Source organism: Labeo rohita, chromosome 16 (assembly GCF_022985175.1).
Source record: "Labeo rohita strain BAU-BD-2019 chromosome 16, IGBB_LRoh.1.0, whole genome shotgun sequence".
Classification (NCBI taxonomy): domain Eukaryota; kingdom Metazoa; phylum Chordata; class Actinopteri; order Cypriniformes; family Cyprinidae; genus Labeo; species Labeo rohita.
This window is the reverse complement of record NC_066884.1, coordinates 4,794,446-4,821,879: the sequence shown is the minus strand read 5'-3', so window position 1 is coordinate 4,821,879 and position 27,434 is coordinate 4,794,446. Positions and strand designations below refer to the sequence as shown.

The 27,434-nt window shown below is 33.1% G+C and overlaps 1 protein-coding gene across 4 annotated transcripts in view; it reads right to left on the bottom strand.

The window, feature by feature from the left end:
- Positions 1 to 27,434, bottom strand: part of csmd3a (CUB and Sushi multiple domains 3a) — a 352,779-nt gene that overhangs the window by 140,522 nt on the left and 184,823 nt on the right. For all 4 annotated transcript variants that reach the window (XM_051131369.1, XM_051131372.1, XM_051131371.1 and 1 more), the window contains exons 32-34: positions 11,173 to 11,286; positions 9,269 to 9,364; positions 8,681 to 8,884 (exon numbers count right to left, since the gene is read on the bottom strand). In XM_051131369.1, the coding sequence (XP_050987326.1) occupies positions 8,681 to 8,884; positions 9,269 to 9,364; positions 11,173 to 11,286 (414 nt within the window). The remainder of the gene's footprint in view (positions 1 to 8,680; positions 8,885 to 9,268; positions 9,365 to 11,172; positions 11,287 to 27,434) is intronic.

The window sequence follows — 27,434 nt, the reverse complement described above, 5'->3', positions numbered from 1 at the left end:
ATTTGCTTGTTGAGGCTTCGCCAGACATTGTGCTCAGCACCTTTTGTGTAGCTATCAATAAGCGCGAATCCTCTCTGGATGTTAACTACCGCAAGGGCGTTCTGTCTTCACAGGCAGTATTTGACGCTATCTGTCAAAGGCACCGAGGCGATCTGGAGGCCCGAGTCAATCACTTTGTTTTCAATCGCCAGGTGCACCTCCGGGCAGCACGTCATCGCTTTTGTACCGTGCAAAGAAAAAATGCCACACATCCGTATGTGCTTCAGCCTTTTCCTTCTTTCTTCTCCCTTCTGTTGCCTGGAAGAACACGGTTAAATCAACGCAATTATTCAGTTGACTTCCATTTGGAGCGCATCTATATTCCACAGGTGATGTCCCACGCGCTCTCACGCCCCCGCTATAATCAAAAAGGTTTCCAGCTACGTTAATGTCATCATTAGCAGCCGGCGCTCAAAGAGAGGATGAGCACGTCGCTCGGGGCAGAGAGCAATTGCATGTAAATCAATGGAACGTGAGGAGCCGCTACCATAAATAGAGTAACACACGTATGGGTGAAAGCTAATGTTAACACTTGATCATGGCTAGTATAAGCTTGTCGTGTGGTTTGCTAGCAACACTAGACTCCATCTGCCTCATTAAAGGTGCACTCTGGAAGTTTACTGTATGTCAGCAATGTTTTTTTGTTTGTGGATGCACGGTTTATTTACTAAGCACAGCAGTATTAAGTTATTATTAAAGTACAATGGCAAAATAAATTAGACTAATTGCACAATTAAATATAATTATTCGTAATATAATATAATTGCAGAATTAATTAGCATCATTAGTAACATAATATAACTTAATATAATGTTGAAATAAAATAAATTACATTTCAATTTAATTATTTTTTAATTTCAGATAAGTAAATACTAAATATTCAATTAAAATGGCAAATTAAGATGAATGCTCTGATTGCAGAATTTGTATTTTTGTTATATAATATAATATAATATAACATTAAAATAAATTACATTTCAATGTAGTTTTTTATTTTAGATAAGTAAAAACTAAATATTAAATTGAAATGGCAAATAAGATTAATGCTTTAATTTTAGAATCTGTATTTTTAGTAATTATATAATATAATATAATATAATATAATATAATATAATAAATTACTTTTCGATTTAATTAATTATTATATAATAAAAACTAAATATCAAGATTAATGCTGTAATTGCATAATTGGCATTTTTAGTAATATAATATAATATAATATAATATAATATAATATAATATAATATAATATAATATAATAATATTTTAATTTAATTACTATTTTTATTATAATTACTTTATTATAATTTTATAATTCTTTTATAATTTTTACAATAGTCTTAATTTCTTAATTTTTTATTCATATTTATTTTCATTTTGACAATCTTAGATTAGTAAATACTAAATAATAAATTAATATAGAAAATTAATGCTGTTACCCTAATTTAAAATAATACTTTAATTGCAGAATTTATTAGTAGTAGTAATTTAATTGCAATATAGTATAAAATATAATAATTTTTAATAAAATTTAAATTTTCATTCAATTATTCTTTTAGATTAAATATTAGATATACAAAATTATATTACTAACAATATAATATTACAACTATTTAGATTATTTTTGTAATTTCATTATTTTAACATTTTAGACAAAAATACTAAATATTATTAATACTATTACTAATATTGTTATCACTCTCATTTAAATTAATGCTTTAGAATTAAATAGTATTAAAATACTACTTTAGATTAATTAAAATATAATAGAAATTTTTAATAAAATAACATTTTATTTTAATTATTATCATTTTACATAGATTGCATTTACTAAAAATTAATATTAAATAATTATCAAATTAATATCAATGCTCTAAATACATAATTAATTAGTATTCATCTGATTGTTATATAGAGATATTTTCCCATTAAATAGCTTCAGTGTAGTTAGCTACTTTTCATACTGGTATTTCAGCTCCAATACTCAGTATTATCAATACTACACAAAGACTGCTATTATTCTTTTTAATACTAAAATGACGGCAATGATAGCAATCTTTCTGCAGTACTGGCACCAACTCAATTCGCCAACCCTGTGTGTGTGACTGACAGGTGACAGCAGATATGTGTCAAAATAGATCTGCGCATTATTATCCCTAATAAAAGGCTGAAATGGAGGTGGAAGGGGATCCGACACGTCTGAAACTGAACCCCTGCCTCCCACGTGAGGACCACGACTCAGCATGACAGAAGACTGTGCGCTAACCACTAGGCCACGCCATTAGCTGCTGAATAATGAGCATCAAAACGTCCCAAAAACAATGTGTATGCATGTTATTTTAGGAATTATTTCAGGAGACACGACATTAAGTGACAAAGGTGACTCCAGTAATGGACACATGGACCTGCAGCACCTGTGCAGAAAATGCCATAAAGAAGAATTACGTGAAGCGGTTACCAATAGCAACCCTGTGTGCTAAGCCCACACAGTGTAAAAATGAATATAAAACTCCTGGTGATTCATTGAGGCTTTTCCCTTTAGCGGAAATAATCGATGATAACAGGTGTTACTGTCAGAGGTGCAGCGTCTGATTTACCCTTTTACAGCAAAAACGAACAAGACGGCACAGAAGGGAAGGATTTGATCACTTTCAGTTGCTAATTTCCAGGAGTTATAAATTGACACTTTTCATTAGTTATTAAAGGAATAATTCACCCCAAAATGAAATTTGCTGTAATTTGGAGTAAATTCCCTCAAGCCATTCAAGACTTTTTTTCCTTGAGTAGAACAGTAAAGAAGATTTTTAGCTGAAACTGTGGTCTTTGGTGATTCATAAAATGCAAGTCAATGGCTACCATCACATAAGAGTAAAAAAAAAAAAGCATATCAGGCAACACAAAATGATTACCCATGGCTCCTGACGACACACTGAGGTCTTAAGAAGCAAAACCATCAGACTATGTAGGAAACTGAATATTATTTACAACATTATTACCTGTAATCTGAAGCCTCAGGCAAACAGAGATTGATTATTTTCCTTAAAGTGATTCTTTTGAACAGTTCATTTCAATTAACTGGTTCAAATGAACTGATTCACCAGTTATTTTACACAATGATGAAACATATATGCAATTACATAATTAAAGCACCCAATAATGATGTAAAACATGGATGTTTTACATGTCTAAAGAACATAAAGTGAATAAACTTGTCTTCATCAGCTCACCTTTTTTACATAAAGAATGAGAAAGCGACTTCACTGAATCAGCTGGAGCACTGAATCAGTTCATTCATCATAGGGTCACATACGTCAGTATTTTGGCTCATTTCGAATCTGAGTGACTGTCAGGTGTCTAGAAGTGAGTTTTGATTGAGTATCATGTAGATCTGTAGTGCCTGAGTCGCAACTATTTCAGACGATTCATTCCGAACTGGTGAACTGGTTCAACTAGTTGACTAAAAAGAACCGATTCAAAAGAATGATTCGTTTGCAAACCGGACATCACTCCAGACCGTTTGCCTTAGGCTCTGGATTACAGGTAATGCTGCTGTAAATAATGTTCAGTTCAGTTTCTTTCACAGACTGATTGTTTCACTTCATAAGACCTCAATATATATCGTCAGGAGCAATTGGAATTAAGTTTGTGATGCCGGATATGCTTTTTTGATGATAAAAGTGACGTTAGCCACTGACTTGCATTTTATGAACCACCAAGGACCACGATTTCAGATAAAAATCATCTTTACTGTTCGCCTGAAGAAAAAGGCCGTCTTGAAAGGCCAGAAATAATTGATGATAACAGGTGTTACTGTCAGATGTGCGGCTTGTGATTTACACTCCTACAGCAAAACTGCACAAGACGGCACAGAAGGAAAAGATTTGATCATTTTCAGTTGTTAATTTCTAGAAGAAGTTATAAATTTACACTTTTCATTAGTTATTAAAGGGATAATTCACCCCAAAAATGAAATTTGCTGTAATTTACTTACCCTTAAGCCATGCAAGATGACGTTTTTCCTTAAGTAGAAGAGTAAAGAAGATTTTTAGCTGAAACTGTGGTCCTTGGTGATTCATAAAATGAAAGTCAATGGCTACCATCACTTGAGAATAAAAAAAAAGCATATCAGGCAACACAAAATTATTACCCATGGCTCCTAACGATAAATGTAAGTCTTATGAAGCGAAACGAACAGTCGGTGCAAGAAACTGAATATTATTTACAACATCATTACCAGTAATTCAGAGCCTCAGGCAAACAGAGTTTGATTTTTTTCTTGAACTGATTCTTTCGGACTTTCAGATTTCAATAAACTGGTTCAAATGAACTGATTCACCAGTTATTTTACACAATGATGAAACATATATGCAATTACATAATTAAAGCACCCAATAATGATGTAAAACATGGATGTTTTACATGTCTAAAGAACATAAAGTGAATAAACTTGTCTTCATCAGCTAACCTTTTCACATAAACAATGAGAAAGCGACTCAGTTCACTGAATCAGTTGGAGCACTGAATCAGTTCATTCATCACAGGATCACATACGTCGGTATTTTGGCTCATTTTGAGTCTGAGTGACCGTCAGGCAGTTTTGATTGAGTATCTTGTAGATCTGTGCTGCTTAAGTCACAACTGTTTCAGACGATTCAGTCCAAACTAGTGAACTGGTTCAACTAGTTGACTAAAAAGAACTGATTCAGAAGAATGATTCCTTCGTGAACTGGACATCAGTCCAGACTGTTTGTCTGAGACTCTGGATTACAGGTAATAATGTTGTAAATAATGTTCAGTTTCTCGCACAGACTGATCGTTTCACTTCATAAGACCTCAATATATCGTCAGGAGCCATGGGAATTAAGTTTGTGATGCCTGATATGCTTTTTTTGACTCTAAAAGTGAGCCACAGTAGCCACTGACTTGCATTTTATGAATCACCAAAGACCACAGTTTCAGCTAAAAATTATCTTTACTGTTCGCCTGAAGAAAAAGGCCATCTTGGAAGGCCGGAAATAATCGATGATAACAGGTGTTACTGTCAGACGTGCGGCTTGTGATTTACCCTTCTGCAACAAAATTGCACAAGACGGCACAGAAGGGAAAGATTCGGTCATTTTCAGTTGCTAATTTCTAGGAGTTATAAATTGACACTTTTCACTAGTTATTAAAGGGATAATTCAGCCCAAAATGACACATGCTGTAATTTACTCCACCTCATGTCATGCAAGATGACTTTTTCTTTGAGTAGAACAGTAAAGAAGATTTTTAGCTGAAACTGTGGTTCTTGCTGATTCATAAAATGTCAATGGCAAAGTCAATGGCTACCGTCACTTAAGAGTAAAAAAAAGCATATCAGGCAACTCAACATGATTACCCATGGCTCCTGACGATACATTGAGGTCTTAAGAAGCAAAACCATCAGACTATGTAGGAAACTGAATATTATTTACAACATTATTACCTGTAATCTGAAGCATCAGGCAAGACAAAATTATTACCTGTAGCTCCAGACGATATATTGAAGTCTTATGAAGCAAAACGATCAGTCTGTGCAATAAAATGAATATTATTTACAACATTATTACCAGTAATTCAGATCCTCAGGCAAACAGAGATTGATTATTTTCCTAGAACTGATTCTTACTGACAATTTGTTACAATAAACTGGTTCAAATGAACTGATTCATCAGTTCATTTACACAATAATGAAACATATATGCAATAACATTATTAAAGCACCCAATAATAAACAATGAGAAAGCAACTCAGTTCACTGAATCAGTTGGAGTACTGAATCAGTTCATTCATCATAGGATCACATACGTTGGTATTTTGGCTCATTTTGAATCTGAGTGACTGTCAGGCATCCAAAAGTGAGTTTTGATTGAGTATCTTGTAGATCTGTGCTGCTTGAGTCGCAAGGGTTTCAGATAATTCAGTCCGAACTGATTCACCTAGTTCACTAAAAAGAACTGATTAAAAGAATGATTCATTTGCGAACCGGACATCATTCCAGACTGTTTGCTTGAGGCTATGGATTACAGATAATAATGTTGTCAATAATGTTCAGTTTCTTGCACAGATTGATTGTTTCGCTTCATAAGGCCTCGATATATCATTAGGAGCCACGGGTATTAATTTTGTGTTGCCTGATATATTTTTTTCTCTGAAAGTGTCAGTAGCCACTGCATTTGTATGAATCACCAAGGACCACAGTTTCACCTAAAAATCATCTTTACTGTTGTACTAAAGAAAAAAGACATCTTGGACGGCCTGAGGTAAGAAAACTACCAGCAATTTTTTTTGGGTGATCTATTCCTTTAATATTGGTTCTGAAATGCCTGATGGATCTACTGATTTTACCATTAGGAAGCCATTTACATAGAAATCTTAAAGTACGGCATCAAAAAAAAAACAAGCCAGTTAAATCCAAGGATAAGAGTAAAGGTGAAAAATGATGATAAAAGATATCAGGAGAAGAAACAGTACGATACTGAGCTCTGTAATACAAAATCATGACAATTTGTGCTATACGCTGAGAAAATGATGGCGCATTGTTTGCTTGGTGAGAGCGTAAGGATGGTGGCTCTGCTGCTGTCGCCTGTTGATTCTCTCATAGGAGCATTTCTATTAAATTGCATGAGGACACGGCTAGAAGGAAAGTATTCTGTCAACTTGCATCAAGAGATTTACCCGAGATTCACATTTACTTGAAATTGCATTTCATGGGGGCCTCCACACAGTGTGAATGCTCCTGTATCCATTAGCTCCCAGCACATTTATTTTTAATAAAACCCCTCAAATCTCTCCGGCTCTGTGGCACAACATTGTGAGTGACTTCTAAGGACCGGCATCCAAACCACTAGGTGACTGATCTGGAACACTCCACAAACACAGAAACCCACAGAAATAGTGCTCCCCATACGAAGCACACAGTAGATTCGACTTCAGTGAAATTAACATGTTGCTAGGCAAAGATCGTGATAATCAAATTACTTAATAATCAGGCCTAAAAATTCACAGCATACAAATATAATAGGTAAAATAATTCATTTTTTAAAATGTTGATGTTAATGTATATATTATGTTAAATAATATAAGTTTATAAACACTAATACAAAAAATAATAAATACAATTAAATAATTTAAACAAAACTTTAGTAATCTAGTAACATCTAAAATAAATAATGTAGTTAAAACATTTAATTTCATTGTTTTTATTGTATTTATTACAACATATTGATATAATCTAAATTTATAAACACTAATATAAAATTAATAAATACTACTAATTAGTAATTCATGTAATACTACAGTAATCTAGTAACATTAAAAATAAATTAACTATTACCTAATTTCATTTAAAATATATACTGTATTATATTTTACAGTATATATTATATATTATAATATATACTGTATTATATTAAAATAAAAAAATAAGAATTTCAACTTTGATTAATTTAATTGATTAAATTATTATTATAAAAACAAATAAACACTATTAATTAAGATTTTTTTATTCATTTATTTTTTAATTTTTTTAGATTAGTTAACACTAAATAATAAATTAAAATGGAAAACTAATTTAAAATAATGCTTTAGTGGTAATATAATTGCAGAATAAATTTGTGTTATTAGTTATATAATTACATAATATCATATTTTAATAAAAAAATCAATTAAATATTAGATATACGAAATTATATTATTAATAATATCATAACAAAATTAATTAGCTTGTTATTGAATTATTTTTTTATTTACTCTAATTCAGATTAATGCTCTAATTGCAGAATAAAACAGTATTAAAATACAAAAAAATATTAAAATATTAAAATATAACTGATATTTTAATAGAATTAATAATATTTGTTATTATTATTTTAGATACATTAAATATACTAAAAATAATAAATGAAATATTTTATACTTTAGTAATAATACAATTCTAAATAAATGATATTTTAATTAAATTCATTAAAATATACTATATTATATTTTACTACAAATATAAATAATACAATTAACAAATTAATTTAAAGTAAATCATCTTGATTCATTTGGATATATTTCTTTTTTTTGTTGTTAAAAATAAAATATATTAATATATTATAAAATAATATAGATATATAAATACTAATATGTAAATAAATAAACGCTTAATAATTTAAGTAATAATACTGTCACAATTTACTTAATTTCATTACAAAATACATTGTTATATTAATTATACTGTATATATAATTACAAGAAATATAAAGTATAACATCTTTGATTAATTATATTTTATGAACAGATTTTATGAACATCTGATATAAATATTTAATTCATGACATGTCTAATCAGCATTCCTCTCACTTTTCACTCAGGTCTTTTGCAATGCATTATGGGATTGTCTTCTCCATGAGTGCATGCAATACTGCCCTAAAATTTGCTAAAATGCACTATTTTAGAAGGCAGCAACAGCCTGGGATGCACCTAAAATAATGCTGCCTTATGAGGGCAGATCACTAAGTTTTGGAACAGATCCTCTATCTCAGCCTGGTCATCTGGTCATAGCTGACCTCCACACCACAGGTCTTCCCCAGCAGCAGGGGACAGTATTGAGTGGACAGACGTGTGGGGGTGTACATACCGACACATGTTGGCACTGTGCCGTTCCATTGTGCCAGTGAGTTGGGCACTGCCTCGCACCTGATGGCAGTGGCACCATGAAGAGTGTAACCTGGGTTACACTCGAAAAGCACCACTGTGCCCAATCCAAAGTCATTCCCAATGCGTTTCCCGTAGCGAGGCTCAGGGACGGAGCTGCACTGGGAAGCGCTGGTCCTTGGAACAGCTGCAGAAAAACAAATATACATTACCATTCAAAACTTTACAGTCACTAACATTTTGTTTATACTTTTATTCAGCATCAACACATTAATCTAATCAAAAACAACAGCTGTTGAAAATTCAGCTTTGCATTACAGGAATAAATTGCATCTTTAAAAATATTCAAAAAACAGTTATTTTAAATTGTAATAATACTCCACAATTTTATGGTTTTTACTGTATTTTTTATCAAATAAATGCAGCCTTGGTGAGCATTAGAGATGCAGAAATACAGAGTTATTTAAATATGGAAAATGTACATATTGCACACTGCAAAAATAGCAGTACTGGAAGTAACTTTTTCCCACCCAGGCCTAAGTTTACTAGAGATTAGTTGAGAAGGACATACCTTGATACACAAAATGAAAACCTTTAGCTGTGCTTGGTCCCTCGGTTTTGAACCTGATGGTGATTTCATTGGCAGAGCTCAGCGGCAATGGCTCTCCTGTCAAATGAGAAATTTGAGAAGGCGAGGAGAAGAAAAGCAGCTCTGTTATCTGTCTGCAGCTACAACAACAGCATAAATGAGAGCATCAATACACAATCTGCTGAGTGCTGCCACATCAACAGGTTTAAAGGAAATCATGTGTCTTCTGTAGGCCAACAAGAGCAGCAAGGGTCAGAGACTACGAATGAAAATGTGTGTGTTGCATCCTTTTTAACTTTAATACAAATTTTATTATACACAGTATCAGTATAAAGTGAAAAAGTGAATTGAATAAAAAATATCTATATACTTACACTGAACTGTATATGATTATATAAGTATTAATATTAATATAATAAACAACATTTATTGTAAAAATAATAATAAATAAATTTATTTTATATTTATTTTATAATATATAATCATATTAATTTAATTATTAATATATAATAATTGAATTTCTTTATAATATAATATAATAAAAATGTATTCTATATGTTATAATTTTATATTTTTATAATAAATATAAAAATATATTTAATGTCACTTATTTACTTCTTTATTCACTGATTCACTATATAATTATATAGTTATATAATATTTTATATATATATATATATATATAAATTGTCATTTTAATTTAATGTATAGTCTAGTATGTGATATTTTTTATTTAGTATATCAATTATTATTTTATTATTATTGTTATTATTATTAATAGTAATAATCAATTATTATATAATATATCTATATTTTAAATTAAATTACTAGATCACTAAAATAAAATGAAATGTAAAATAAAACTAAAGTATTATTATTATATTATAACACTGAAATTATTTACAATTTATTTAAAAAATGGATTTTTACTAGATTACTAAAACAATAATAATACTTAAAAGTATTAAACTGATTTATGGTTTCAAATAGTGTATTATATTATAAATATACTTTTAATGAAGTCAATTATATTTTATTTTTATATTATATTTAGATTTTACTAGATTACTACTATTACTTAATTTATTGCATTTTAAATTAGAATTTATAAATATATATTATATGTATAGACCTGCACTCTATTCATTTTCTAACTGCTTGTTTTCTTTAAAAAAAAAAAAAAAACGAACACTAGCTTCTCTATTCTTTTTGTATTTATCTATTTGTTTAATTTGTATTTATTTTATAATTAACAAAAAGCAAAAAGTAAAAAATAAAAAAGGCTAACACTAGCTTGCTCTATTCTTTTTCTGTATTCGTTTTAGATTTTGATGTGTGTACTGTGTTAGGCTAACTGAGACTTGTCATAGCACTTGCATATCATTGCTCTTTTGTTGATTTTGATTGCTTCCACTGTCCATTTCTAAGTCGCTTTGGATAAAAGCGTCTGGTAAGTGACTAAATGTAAATGTAAATTTCAACTGAGAATGAGCAATTGAATTTTTAGAAAATAATTTGAGGTGTGCATTATTTTCTTATAATTCAATGGTCCATTGTCAGTTATCATACTTTCATATTACATTATATTGAAATATAACAGAATCTGAAAAATGTGTTTATTTCACATTAAAAACCTACCACCTACCACTTTCTCTTTATTTTTAGATTTAAATGGTGAAAAAGTCTCAGATTTTCAATGCAGTCTCAGACTCTGGATCCCAACTGCATGTCAGAAGCACATTAACATCAACACGACATTCAGCAGCAGAAGCGTTCTGGGAATGAGATCTGACTGCAGCGGTCCTTCATGTAGTTTAATGTCATCTCGTCTCAGCAGACGTGCCTTTAGTTGGTCTCACACGGTGGCGGTAAACAAAGCCTTTTACCTGAGTGAGAGCCTTGAGCAGAGGTGAGGAGTGGAGACTCCGTCGAGGGCCCGTCAAAGATCTCCAGCACATCATTAGGGGTCGCCTGGAAGAACATAAACTGGCCGAAGAGAACTGTAGTGAGAGACAGAGGGACAAAAAACAGAGTTTGCTTTAAAAAAAAACAAACTAAAAAAACATGCACTGTTACTTACTGAATGTACTTCATTTGCTTTAGTATATAAGACCTGATTACAGTGTATTTTTATCTTTGCAGGTCAGTATAGCATCTCTACAAATTTTTCATCAGTTCCCAGAGGAAGGTTTTTATGCTGAGGTGTTGCTCTTTCATAGAATGAAATCAAGTCTGCATGAAATCAAACATGACCTTATTTACTTTAAAACACATGTAAACAAAATGAGTTAAAGTGGGAAATCACTGCTGGCAAAATGGGGGGTTATTAAATGCTGGCTTTTTTTGCAACAGAAACACAATTTCGTTGTTTTCCTTTAGGGCTAAAAAGGGCAAAAAAGGTAAAACTACAAAACCCATAAAGCACTATCTATCTATCTATCTATCTATCTATCTATCTATCTATCTATCTATCTATCTATCTATCTATCCTATGCGTAGTTATTAGTGGCCAAGCACCGAAGTTGCAAAGGCACCTATTGTATCTGCTGGCGTTTCTATTCTTCTTCTTCCGTTTCTTCCAATCGAGTCTATGGCAGCCCATAGAACTGCTTGCGGGAGAGTTGTGAAATTTGGCATGCTGATACAAGACAGGCCCAACATTAATCATAGCAAGTTTGGAGTCTCTAACTCAAACTCTCTAGCGCCCCCACTTTCACTCATGTTTATGCTAATAACTTTTGAACCGTAAGGCACAGAAGGAATATTCTTTTTTTCTTGAATCCTTACTCATGCCGAGTCAAATGAACACTTTATTAACACAAAATGTAAAAATCGCAAGGTTTGTTTTTTTTTGCTATTTTTAATTGTTCGTAAAACCTACTTCTTCGAACACGTCCTAGACGGTTTATCTGATTTTCAGCAAGTTATGGGATTCAAGTTGATTAGTCAAACCGTTTTCGAATAATATGCAAATGTGATGCGATCTAGGAAAACCCGCCGGATATCGCGCTGGGACGTTATCAGGAAATTCAAAGAATTGGTCGAATGTCATTTTGTGGTCAAAATTAGGTTTTCATTAAATTATTATTCTATAACATCTTGTCTATCATCTAAAAATATCTCAGCGAAATTCACTTGTTTAGTGCAGAAAAATAGCAATTTATTGCGGCAAACAGAAATGACCATGTTTTTCTCTTATGCTAAGAACACGCTGCTGAGGTGCTTTCCCTTAACACCACAAAAACAGTTAACCTATCAAAATAAACCACATAACATATTTAATAAAGGCGAATCAATTCACATTCTCCATCAGTTCTGTGTAAACTACGGCACGCAAAGTTTTTTATTTATTTATTATTTTAATATCGTGAGACGGTGGAACGCAACAATGCCGTCTAAAGTACTGCAGCTGCTCACTTAACCGATCTTACGCGTCTCAATCTGCTCAGTCTTGGTGATGTCAGTGCCCTAAACGATGTTATAACGGACTATTTCACATCCAGAGATGAAAGATCGGATGTTGAAGTTATTAAAGAGGAGGAGTCCGATGACAGTCTGTTTTAAGCACAGTGCGCAAACAGTTGCGCTGCGCTCGCTTTTGTTACAAGGTAGGCTGCATTATTCGTGCTATGTAAATATAAAATGGGTGATCAAAGTTCGTAGGCTATGCACATGAAAAACAATGGAAAATGGACGTTAGTCTGTTTGTGTAATGAGCAGTATAGTGCTCCTAACTTGACAGACAGCTCTCGTTAAACCCGTAAGTGAAAGTGAAAACCGTCTCAACTTTAAAGCCATTTTTCTCAATATCCCATTCCTGAAAATCATCACTATCAGCCAACTTAAGATAGCCATAACTTTGGTTACATTCAAGCTATGAACAAAATAAAAACAGTTTTGGAAAGGTCTTGAACCCAGCTAAAAAACGTCAAATTTCACCATGTGTTGGGTTTTCCTAGATCGCATCACAAATTAATTCTACGAAAAGCACTCAAAAATGGATGTGAGGCTATATTTCTGCAACGGTTTGGCATATTGAGACCAAATTTGGTGTGTGTTATAAAAAGCATGGCCTGAGGCTACCTGCAGTGTTTTGGCGCAGGGCCACCTAGTGGTCAGGAGATATGAAAAATGGCTATTTTTGCTTGTAGCTTCATAGGGTTTGGCCAAAAATCACAAAACTCTCTTTAGATTTGGTGGAGCATGCTGAGCCGAACCATACCCAACTGCCCCATGTCAGACATTTTTGGCATCAGATATTTTGAATTTTGTTGTAAAATGCTTTTACTAACGCATTGGCGTATTGTTACAAAACTTGGTATGTGTCTTCGGGCACCATGCCCTGACAGTACTCAAAATTTTTTGACTTTTTTACCACCTTGTGGTCAAAAGTTATAGAGACATTTTGAAAAATGTTAATAACTTTTGTTTACATTCCTTTTATAATGCCGAGAACATAGATACCAATTATGCTATAATTGGATGAACTTGTTCGCCAATTTTGATTAACGTTGAAAACCTACTATTTCTAACTCCTTTAAGACCGTTGGTCCGATTTTCACCAAATTTGACTCTGATCATTTTAAGACCGTGCTGGCAAAAAGTTATGGATTTCGTGTTGAAATACAAAACGGTTTTTATTAAGACATCAACAAATTTTCTGGAAAGATGCCAAACTGCATCTGAGGCTGTATCTCTGCAAAGCTTTGACATATTCGCACCAAACTTTGTATGTGCCATTGTCGCCTAACAATGAAAAAACCCCAGCAGTTTGGTAAAAGCGCCACCTATTGGTCAAGAGTAATAAACCATTCAAAAATGCTAATAACTTTTGACAACATTAGTCTCTGTAATGAAAGAGGTCTCAAAATATTCCTTGGGTCATGCCGACAACAAATACCAATTATGCCATAGTTGGATGAACTTGCCGTTTTGATCTATGTTGAAAACCTATTTTTTTGAACACATCCTAGACTGTTCATCCAATTTTCACCAAAATCAAGTCAGATCATCTTCAGACTGTGCTGACAAAATGTTATGGATTTTGTGTTGATAGACAAAAAATTGAGGCATGATACCAGACTATGTCTGAGGCTGTATCTCTGCAAAGCTTTGACATATTGACACCAAACTTTGTGTGTGCCATTGTCATCTCACACAGAACACACCACATTAATTTGATAACAGTGCCACCTATTGGTCAAAAGTGATAACCCATTATTATTAGTGGTTGTATTTATGATTTTTCATCTATTTTGACTAACATTATCTTAAAATGGCTTCAATTACTCATTGCTTCAGTTGCTCTGATGCTTGCTGCCTTGCCTGCCTAGTGCTTGGCCCCCATAATTGCTGCTTGTGGCTATATTTAGAAATGTTATTGTAATATTATTTACTTATTTATTTATTTGTAGCAGTTTTTCAATTATTTTAAAATAATAAAAAATAACCACAAATAAATTAAATTAATTAATGTTCCACTGATTTTTATTTGTAATTCCAATAAAATAATTTTAAATATTTAAATGTATATTTATTTATAAATATTTTTTGTATCTGTCTAACTCATGACTATGTACTAATAAGTTAAAATATATATTTTTTTGCAATTAATATGATAAAAATATGATGACTTTTATTTATTTATTCATTCATGCATGCAGAATCAGACAAAACTGATATATTGGACATCTCATTTGTCCTTTTACAAGCTGTAAGAGAAAGGGCGTTCTCCCTTACTGGCTTTCAAAGGGGCCTTGGGTGAACCAAGTAGTCCTGGAGCTAATAAAACTTCCAGTATATGACACCTTCGGCAATATAGCTCATATTTCTGTCCCCCCTTATAGCAATGCTCCCAACACAATCATCACTTATTAAATTTAGCAGTAACCAACTCTCTTGAAGTCGCAGCACAAAAGCCCTAACAAGAGATTCAAACTTCTGCAGGGAAAAGCAATAAATTAATATTGCAACTCTAAATAAAGCTGTAAAGCAGCAGAGGAGTCGATACTCAAACTCTAAAGAGAGTAAGTGAATCTGGTTCGCCCGAGGGCCTCGCAACAGAGTCTGCCTTCAGGCGATCGCCGTACATTAGACAGATGATAAAACACTATAGAACGCCAGAGCACAAGGTGAGAAAAACAGCACCATATGTTTGTCATTTCCTATGAATAATTCACAGTCAAACTTGCTCGCTCTTTCTACTTTCAGGCATTTGAAAGAAATATATTTCTTGTAATTGGACGAGGTATGCTAGTTGCACATTTGTTTTGTTTGAAAGCAGCAGCGCGTATTAAGTCAGTCTCAGCAATACATGATGTTAACCTCGGGAGGGAAAGCAAAGAAACAGTCAACTCACACAAAAGACTGTAGACTCTAAGAAATAAAACTGTAAAATAACTGAATCCACACTGTATCCATTAATTTTACTGGCATTGCTGTTAACCCTGAAAGAAGTGCAAAATTCAAAATACAGGTAAAACACTTGTAAAAAAAAAAAAATAATTTTATAATTATTTTTGTATAATCCCTTCAAATTAATACAGTATATTCAGTGCTATATTCAGTAACGGATTACATATATTCTGAAATACTCAGATTCCAAAAATTAAGTACTTTTAAATCACATTTTTAAATACTCACAGTCAGACTACAGTTACTTTTTAATGATTACATGATTACATGTAATTTTTTAGTGTTTTATTTTAATTGGTGTTATTTTAAAATTATTTATTTAAATTCTTTGTTTTTATGATTTAAGTGTTATCTTAAAATAAAGCTTAAAAACATAAAACTTTCAAATGCCCTGCAGTTCCTTCACAACCCCTAGTTTGGTAATCCTTGATTTAATGATTAATGCAATGTTGTTAATAAAGGATGGAATATATTTTCTTTCTCTTTGCATTTTTATATTGATATGATACATGATTATTGTATTTAAAATGAATGTGATAAACGAATTAGGTCAAAAGTAATCTAAAAGCAAACAAACAGTAGTCATGTGTAATGTGTAATGGAATGGATTACGTCACTAACTACAATTTTTTGTCATGTAGTTTGGAATCAGTAACAGACTACAGTTTGTAAGTAATCTAGCCAGCACTAAGTACATTGTGCCCTACTTTTGTGGATTTTTGTAGAGTGTAACTTTCTATAATTTTTTTAAAAAAAAGCAAACATTATTTACAAAACCCTTTTTTTTTTTTTTTTTGGCTGTTTTTGCTTTTGCAGTTTTTGCTGTAATAATAAAAACAAGACACATTTAGGTAATAATAAAATTAGATTCTTAGATTAGAAGGAATGCACCTCCCGATCTACATAAATGCGTCTATGTTCGTGCAAATCATTCGTGATCCAGCTTCACTTACAGCAGAAGTGAGTATAAGTTTTTTTTTTTATGAATCTCTGCAATCACCTTTCCCAATAATGTGCTAGTTAGCAAGTTTCACGGCTAAACGCGCTAAATGCAGCTAAAGTAAACAATCTCTCAGAGCAGCTTGTCATTCTTCAGAGAGAAGAGAGGGGCGGGGCAAGCAGAGCTCATTTGCATTTAAAGGAACAATCCATCAGAATGGGATGATTTTTGCAGAGCTGATTTTGACAAGGTAAAAAGGGTGTTTTACACAACCATTTTTAACCAAAGTACATTATAGACTTTTCATTAAGACCCTAAAGAATCATATCAACTTGTGGAAAATGAGCATCCGATGACCCCTTTAAACATATTTTAATAATAACAATAATAATAATAAAAGTTTGAAATACTTAATGTTTAATTTTTTTAAATTTTTTTTAAAGTCTCTTTGTCTCACCAAGGCTGCATTTGTTTAATACAAATACAGTAAAAACAGTAATATAATAAAATATTTAAAATCACTGTATACTCACAAACACATTTTAAATGTTACATTTTAACAATTTTACATTGCAAACTTTACATTTTAAATCAAATGTTGTTACATTTATATTTAAAACAAGCAAAAAAAAAAAAAAAAAAGTAAAAAAAAAAACAATTCATCTTAACTCTATGAAGTTGCCAAGTCTGTGGGATTTTTCACCCATTATTTGTCCACTGCTTTAAAATTCAGTTAATGACATATTCACATGGCTTATTAATATGGTGATGTTCAACATTGTTAGGTTAACTTCCTGAAGTGCCCAGTCATTAAACTAATTAATATTTATGAGACACATCTTAACTACTATGATGTGTAGCCTATGAATTCCCATCCTCCGGTGTTTTAAGGTTGCCTAAATATTTTTACACAAACATTATTTATTTTTATAAATATTTTAATATAATCTCAGTGCAACATTTAAACATCAAATAATAATGATAAAAACATAATTTAGCAATTAAGTATTAATTATTTTAACATCATAAAAAATAATTATTTTTTAATTTTCACTATAAGTTAGTAGTTGCAAGTGTTACTTTAATTTTATTTACTGATTTATTTATACAGGCGTGCATGCAGAATCAGAAACAGCGGACACAGACATGTAATTATAAATTACAATGACAAATAAAATATCTTATGAATTAAAATGGTCAGTATTGTTTAATAATCACATTGACATTTTTACAGTATCTTACTGGTCAAAAATACAGCTTTTCATAACTGAACATTAAACATTAGCTGTCACACATCACACATCACAACTACTTGTTGCATTGTGTTTTTACTAATTACACCTGATATATCAACTTCTTTTGTAGCCAGCTCTATTATCAGCAGTCAATAACAAGCCCTCAGTGGGAGCGTACGACTCCTGGAATTAATATTTCAGCGAATGAGATGCCAAAGTCCCTTTCGGGCATGTGGTTTGGCAAGCTTATCCAATCTTATTATAATACAGGTACAGGATATTAGTCAACAAATCAATATCATGCATTCTCTGCACGATTAATTCTGACAGACACAAAGGCTGCTGACTAATTGGCTCTTCTGTTGTTTGTTATACAAGAAGCATGTGGTGTTTGATCTTCACACAATGTCAAATAAGTAACATTATTCTCCACATGCGCCGTACGGAGGTCACACATGTCGTCTGGTTGGAACGTTACCGTCCCCTGAGGACTGGGAAATTAAACACAATGCAGGAGCAATCAAAATGATCTGAGCTTGACGTTAATACAAAGACTGGAACATCTCAGGGCCTTGTCAATTTTTAATGGTTTATTAAGTGAAGGAAACCGCACTGTTGTTGGCTAGGCAACCTGTTTTGTTCTCAACAAGGAAAGCGAAGACCATTAAACCAAATCTAGCAGACATCTTTACAGCTGAGGTCACCATTGTGATCTAGAAGGGTAATGGTGAACGGCTGCTCTTGTCCTTACCAATCTAACGGCGCCTCCAGGCTTTTATAGCGCTGGCCGATTGTCTGTTAGACTAGTGAACAAATAAATCAGCGGTGGCTCTCAGTGAGGTTTCCTTTCAGGCAAAATCTGCTGTCTAAGATGAAGGACTAACAAAAGAAGCGGCTTTTTCAGCTGCCGTGGTTTCAGTAGTATTTTACCCAGTCGTATCTTTCCGTGGCCTTTCACAAAGCTGAGAAAATAAACCATTCAGCTCTGAGATGAATCTGATGGATGTGAATATGATTTGAAGCACAAATTATTTGACGGTACAAGGCTGTGGGCTTTTTTCTTGAAAGGATGAACGACTCATCCCATAACGCGCAGCATATGATGTAATCAAATAACTGACAATACAAGTTGCAAAATACTAAAATTTGTTCAAATTTATATAAATATATCACTAGGTGTCAGTAACACTAAACTGATGAAAAACGTTTAGCCTACCAATTACAGAGTAAAAACTAAACTAAACTGAAAACTAGACTGTACTGAGAAATTGAACACTATTAAACACTTTTAATAATATACGGTTAGTACATAACCTTTGGCCAAAAAATAAAATAAATAGAATAAATATAAAAAATGTTATTATTATTATTATTATTATTAATAATAATAATAATAATAATAATAGTAATAATAATATGTTAAAATGTTAAAGAACTTATTACAGAGTGAAAACTAAACTAAACTAACTAGCAATAGACTGTGCTGAGAAATTTAACGCTATTAAACTTTCCAATGATATTTGGTTAGCACATAAACTTTGGCAAAAAAATGAACTCAAAATGTTCAACTACAAATAAAATTAAAAAATAAATAAATACAAGTAGACAGTTGATTTCAAATATTAATATATTATATAATAATTAATAGTAATAATAATAATGTTACACTACTTATTACAGAGTGAAAACAAATCTAAACTAAACTAACTAGCACTAGACTGTGCTGAGAAATTTAACGCTGTGGTTAGTACATAAACTTTGGCAAACAAACAAACTCAAAATTTTTAAATCATATATAAATAAATAAATAAATAGTCGATTGTAAATATTAAATAGCAAATAATAATAATATTAAACTACTTGTTAAACAGAGTGAACCAGCACTAAACCAGCACTAGACTAGAGAAATTTAACAGTTAAAAATTTAAAATGATAGCTAGTTAGTACATCAACAGAAAAAAAAAACTTGCAAAATACTAAATAAATAAACAAACAAACAAACAAAAAACAAATGACAATTATTACTATTATTATTATTATTATTATTATTATTGTTATTGTTATAAATGTTAAACTACTAATCAGTGAAATTTAACAAAAACTAAACTGAACTTCTGTTGAGAAGTTTAATGCTGTCAAACATTTTAAATGACAGCCATAAAATTCTAAAACCAAAATAAATAGAATAAATAGAATAAATGAATGAATAAATAAATAAATAAATACTTCTAGCATATCTCATCTCTTAAAATCTCCATGGTAGATCTGTCTCGAAAGGTTTAATCACTAATGCTAAAAACCACTTTCTCGACAGAGACAATAAATGGTATTGTACTTCCAGGAACACTGCTGCACTCTATTTACAGCGGTATGAATGAGGTCTTATGCAAGTCTGTGATTAGCGTGTTCATTCAAGGTTAAACTACTGCAAAATTGCCCATCACATTATCCTATTTCCTGTACAGCGAGGAGTACAAACATAAAAAATTGTCAAAACTAAGGTCAACACCATATGCTCCTTCAACAACAGAGAGTCAGCAGGTGGATTAGAGGCTAACTAGACCTCCATGTGACAGAAATGAAGGGAAGAAACAAAAAGGCCTGGAGCTCAAAACGCAGCCCCATCCACGGGGAGGCCCGGTGCTACGCCTCAATGCTAGCGCACTACAGAACTTCAAACGCTCGCCGACAACATGGATATAAACCCCCGCCGCTTTGAAACAAACTCGGTGTCAATTATTCAAGGCGGCGCAACAGACAGTAACAACAACAACGACAAACATTTGTGCTAGCAAAGTGGCGGAGAGCTGCAAGTCGTATTGCCGCAGTTAAAACTCGGTGACTCATCTCTCTGGAGTACGATTCTTCCCTGCATGTTCCCCGCTACTAACCCACCAGGCTAGCCGCAGGCAATGTTCACAAACCCCGACGACTTGCTTTCCAGCGACAATGAGGGAAAAGTTTCACGCTAAAACAACTCTAGAGTTAATGCTTTACATGCTCCTTTGACCTCATCTCGACTACTCGCCCGCATTGATTTAAAGTACCCATATTATGCTCATTTACAAGTTCATCATTTTATTTTTGGGGTTTGCTAGAATGCATTTACATAATTTAAAGATAAAAAAAAAAAAAAAAACTCTTTTCAGGCTCTGTTTTACTGTAGTTCCATTCTCTTTAACCCTTGTGCTTTGCTAAAATGCTTATTTAATTTGGTGTTCCCAGTCAAACATGACTGGCCTTTTAGAATAATCTCTTGTGAATCTCACATTATGCTATATTATTAGCAAATCTTGGATTCAATTATTTTATCAGCTTTTTTTCTTTCAATGAGCAGAGGTTTTGTATTTCTTTCGGAAGTGATTGATCGTAGGCCTCACTGATTTGAACTCCTGCACCTCACCTCAAGTGAAAACATCATTATTTGTCGATCATTTTGGCAACGTTCACTAAAAAACTGAGTATATAGTGCTTTCAGCAGTGTGTATATGCTGGGCTTTACGCAACACATTTATTAAAGGATAAGTTCACTTCCAGAATAAAAAATTCTGATAATTTACTCACCCCCATGTGACCCAAGATGTTCATGTCTTTCCTTCTTCAGTCACAAAGAAATTTTGAGACATACCAGGATTTTTCCCTATATACATAGTGGACTGTTGGAAAGGTCAAGTGTGACGTAGGTGAAGCACTGACCCAGTGTTTACAAAGCGAGCAAAGAAAGTCAAACGCCATTTACCAAAAAAAAGGTCAAAGATGTCAGATGATTTTGAAGTTTTTGAACCGAAGTACATGAAGATGAAAAACTAACCATTAAGACCTTGCCAGCATTTATGCACAAAACCGCGAATGTGCATCACAGAGCTAGTGCAAGATGAGCATTTGTGGTGAAAAAGTATTTTATTTTTAGTTTTTTTAAGAAAATTACAAATTGTTTTGCTAGATAAGACCCTTATTCCTCAGCTGGGATCATATAGAGCCCTTTGAATCTGCAGTGAAACTGCCACTTGGACATTCGAACTGTTGACTCCCATTAAAGTCGAAAAATCCTGGACTGTTTTCCTCAAAAATATTCATTTCTTTGTGACTAAAGAAAGAAATACATCAGTGTTTCCCCTGCCATTATACTAGGGGGCACCCCCTGCCCCCTTTACTTTATTTTCTATATAGCGCCAGATCACAACAGAAGTCTTTAAGGTTAACTTTTGCTATAGAACAGGTCTATAACAAACGAAATAGTCCTATGTTATTTATCTTATTTAGACAATGGCATGTCTTTCTGTCTCTATGTGGATGCTCGTCTACAATTTCTCCTCCACGAAAACGTCCATTCATAAAAACAAATTTACTGTATCGCACGGAATGCCACAGAATTCATACATTTTTGGATGAATAAATCAAAAGAAGGTCTCTCACTTAATTCGAATCGCGATATGCACTAGTGTCTGTGAATATTAAAACGCAAAAAGACGATTTAAAAAAATCTTCCATATTCTGCTTTGCTCTGCATAAATGAATGGCGGAGATGCGGTTTTGTTTACTACACAAATACTGAAGCACACGTGAGGCTTGCGGTGGTTTTCGGCCTCTGTGTCTCATTATATGACACATGACATTATATATGACATTATATTCACATTTCATGTGAATTTTACCATTTCATTTGAGAAAATTAGCATCATATCATAGTGTATACACACAAAAACTAACCGGCAACCTGTCAAAATAAAAAGTACGGTTTAACATGTAACAGAAATGTATTAGTCTTGTATTACTTTAGTACAGTATAATGTAGGTGTTTATATATTCCTATTTCTGGCAATTTTAAATAAAACAATTAAATGCTGAAAAAATAAATATTACAACAAGATTAACCATCTAATTGTAGAAAAAAAAATACTACAATTATTATTACAAGTTTTTTAACAGAATATTCACACAATTTTTCTTCCATGTATTAATTTTAACAGAAAAGCATCTGTTTGTTTGGCAACAAATAAAAGGGATTAATTTTCATTTTATTAAAAAAAATAAATGTTTAATACCTTCATTTGATTATCAGAAAAAATAAAACAAGAATTTCTGATAAAAGAAAAGAAAACGATTGTAGGACCCTATTGTTCAAAATGTTGAAATTGAGATTTTTTTTTTTACTTATTTTTTACTGAAATGTTTTTCTTATTACACAAAAAGTAAGGTACTGAAAAAAAAACGATTGTTAACCCCCCCACCCACACCCACCGGAAAACAAAACCAGAATCCTAGGGGAAACACTGTACATGAACAAAACTTCTTTTTTAATTACATCATTGTGAAGTTCATGTCTATTCAACTCATAAATACACTAAAAATAAAGGTGCTTCATGATGCCATAGAAGAACCTTTTTTGTCTAAATGGTTCCATAAAGAACCTTTAACATCTGAAGAAGGTTCTTTGTGGCGAAAGAACGTTCTTCAGATTATAAGATAAGAAAAAAATTAGAAAGAGATGGCTCTTTAAAGAACCTTTGACTGAATGGTTCTTTGTGGAACCAAAAATGGTTAAAGCATCTTTATTTTTAAGAGCGTACGATCTTCCCAACATGACTTCAATGCATCATTTGAGCTTTGTAACTCTGCAGACTGTTTACATTCTGAAACAGCTCCTATATTACACACTGAAGGACCGGTTAAATGGCTTTTAATATTTGTTCAGAGCTTGGTTTTTCAACACTGGCGCTAATTGCAATAACCTGTAGTTTGATTGGAGTTAAAGGTGCAACAATTGTGAACGACCGATGTCCCCACTCAAAGATGGAAATGCACGCAGTTGGGCGATCGAGTGTGCGGTGGCTTTGTTGAATCCGCAGCTATGTGTGTGGGCGGCTGCAGTGGTTCGCCGGCGTTTGATGCGACACAGGCCCGCGGGCATGTCCTCGCGCTCATGCGCGCAGCCCCCGTACCGGGACGATCCACGTGTCCTCGGGGCGAGATTTTTGCGCTCGCGCTCTCTGGAGCATCTGCCACCAGTTTAAGGGGGTGTGAATTTGGACTGCTGACAGGGAGCAAGTTGGGATTAGCATGAGCAATGCAACTATACATCGAAGACATTGTGATTGGCATAAAAAGACCCGGGCGCTGCATGAAACACGAAGCTGTCTGCTGAGGTTTACATAAATCTAATAGAGTCCCTAATGTAGTAGCTCTCACGACGCTGCCAAGATTTCTCACACGCTAGAAACGCTGAGGGACTACGGTACAACAAGAACAGATTTTCTGCCATGGTGCCCAGATGCACAATGTACGGTTGGTCGACAACTTTCTATAAACATGCACGCTGGAGTCTAATATGTACAATTCATGCCTAAGGCGTTCCTTTGGCAGCTGTGAATAATTCAGTTTTGCTCTCAAAAGACAGATGCTATTTAAAACATGCCTGGATTTATTATTTGTGACAGAATAATTAAACATTAAAAGCTGGCCAAAGAAACAGGGTACTGCTTTAGTATTCTGTTCAAAAGGTCTTGTATAATTGACGAGCTTAAATGAGAAATAAATTCTTCCGACAGTTCTGTTCATAGGTGAAAATATCCCTAAGTTAGTGCCCCGACATTTTATTGATGTCGCATTTTTGAACAAAAAAACCTTAATGGATGTTGTAGAGTTTTCTTTTCAGACTTTAAAGTCAACATGAAACATTTTACTTCCATATTTCCTTCCAGAACTTTTTACATCCATAACACATTTCCAAGTGAGGAAAATTAATGTAAAGAGGACCTTGATAAGAAACTGATTAGATTGTGAAAAGTGGAAAAGCATGATTCATCATTTACAATTAATCTGGGAACTAATATTAAGAAAGTAAACATTTTGAAATGATTTTGACTTTAAACGTAGGAAAGAGCATAACAAATATACATATAGTTTGGGATCGGTGCAATTCATTAATGATTTTGAAAGAAAATTACCATTTATTTGACCAAAAACAATAAAAATAGTGATACTGTAAAATATTATTACAACTGTTTTCTATTAAAATATATTTAAAAATGTATTTTATTACTGTAATGCAAAGGTGAATTTTCAGCAGCCATTACTCCAGTCTTCAGTTTCACACATACATTTTTTTTTTTTTTTTTGTAAATTATAAATGTCTTTATTGTTATTTTTGATTAATTTAAAGAATTTATTCACTTTCACAAAAATTGACATATAATGTACTCAACCCAAGATGTTCATGTCTTTCTTTCTTCAGTCGTAAAGAAATTATGTTTTCTGAGGAAAACATTTCAAGATTTTTCTCCATATAATGGACTGATATGGTGCCCCGAGTTTGAACTTCCAAAATGCAGTTTAAATGCGGCTTCAAACGATCCCAAATGCGCTTGTGCGCGATCCCAGCCAAGGAAGAAGGGTCTCATCTAGTGAAACGACCGGTTATTTTCATAAAAATAATACAATTTATATACTTTTAGATGCCAAACGCTCGTCTTGTCTTACTCTGGCTGAAATGTTTTTTTCCCGGTTCATGACAGTTAGGGTATGTCGAAAAACTCCTGTCTCCAATCTCATGTTCTCCCTCAACTTCAAAAGCATCCTATATCGCTGTTTTACCTTTTTTGTTAAGGGTGTTTGATCATCTTTGCATGTTCACTTTGCAAAGACTGGGTCAGTACTTCTGCAGTGATGTAGGATGATTTTGAAATAATTTTTTAAGTTGAGGGAGAAAATACGATTGTTTTTCGACATACCCTAACTGTCTTGAACCATAGTACACAGAGTTTAGGGACAAGACAAGACGAACGTTTGAGATTAAAAAGTATTTAAATTGTATTATTTTTATGAAAATAACCGATCGTTTCGCTAGATAAGACCCTTCTTTTCCAGCTGGAATCGTTTATAACCACATTTTGGAACGTTTGAAGCTGCATTTAAACTGCGTTTTGGAAGTTCAAAATCGGGGCACCATATCAGTCCATTATATGGAGAAAAATCCTGAATTGTCTCCCTCAAAAAACATAATTTCTTTACAGCTGAAGAAAGAAAGACATGAACATTTTGGATGACAAGTGGGTGAGTACATTATCTGTAAATTGTTGTCCTGGAAGTATTTAGAGGAAAACATTTCGGGATTTTTCTCCATATAACGGACTTCAATGGTGGCCAACGGGTTGAAAGTCCAAATTGCAGTTTCAGTGCAGCTTTAAAGGGCTCTACACAATCCGAGCCGAGGAATAAGGGAATCCAGTGAAAAGATTGGTAATCATGTTGGAAAGGTCACGCGTGGTTAGTTCTTCATCTGTGTACTCTGGTTCATCTTAGAGCTACTGCAAGATGAGCATTTGTGGTTAAAATGTATATAGTATAAGGTTACAGAAGCATTACACCCTGCAAATGAACGTTTAGTGTCCTCTGCATTTGTTCAGATAGTGAGTAAAAACACTGGAATTCTGCTACCCAAGAGCCCAACGTTACAATATTACAACATATTCCTCAAAACTTACTAAAATGTAAAAACCCATTTATTTCTGCATTAGAGGCCTCCTACAACAACATTTTAAAGGTGAAAGTTTTTCTGTTTTTCTTTTCTATATTTGGGTCTTTGAGGGTTAATGCATCCTTGCTAAATAAAAGTATTCCTAAAAAAATCTTACTGACCCCAAAATTTTAAACAGTTCTGTATATTTAACCATGTCCTACTCAGGTGCAACATGATTAAAGTGAGGACAACATTTTGTGAACCACTTGGTTTCTCTTTCTGTGACAATGCACTGACGAGTACTGCCCACTTCAAATATGGTCATCAAATATATTCTGATTGGCTGTGATTGTTTCACATAGTGCTGCATTTTCACAATCAGAGTGGAAAGACAAACTGTTGATTGTTGCTGGAAACTTGCCCAGAAACTGAAAAACAGTTAACGATAAACACCAAAATCAGCCATAAGAACAAATCTAAGAATTTCTAAGCAAAACTCTAGAACTGATAATTCTCACTTCATCATTTTATAGCAGTTCATAAACCCAAATACTAGTTTCTTTTGAAAAATTCTCAATGGTTGTGTAAAACAACACCCTTTTTATCTCTGCAAAAATCATCCCACTCTGAGGGATTTTTCCTTTAAATGCAAATGAGCTCTGCTCGCCCCACCCCTCTCTTCTCTCTGCTGCTCTAAGAGATTACTTTAGCCACATTTAGTGCATTTAGCAGTGAAACTTGCTAACTAGCACGTTATTAGGAAAGGTGATTGCAGAGATTTATTAAAAAAATATTATACTCACTTCTGCTGTAGGTGAAGCTGGATCACGAATGATTTGTGCAAACACAGACGCATTATGTAGATCGGGAGGCGCATTCCATTCACAAACAAATGCATCTTCAGCGGCTCAGATGTCGGGAGTAAACGACGACCACTATGTTCATTATTACATCCAGCAACACAACACCTCAATCGCTTAATCGGAGATATTCTTGTCTAACTTACATCCCTGCTCCGGCATCGAAACAATGGAGGTCGGACTGTTACAGCTGATCTAAGGTAAGACGCTCATGTCAATCAACTATCGTGGGAGTGGCCTC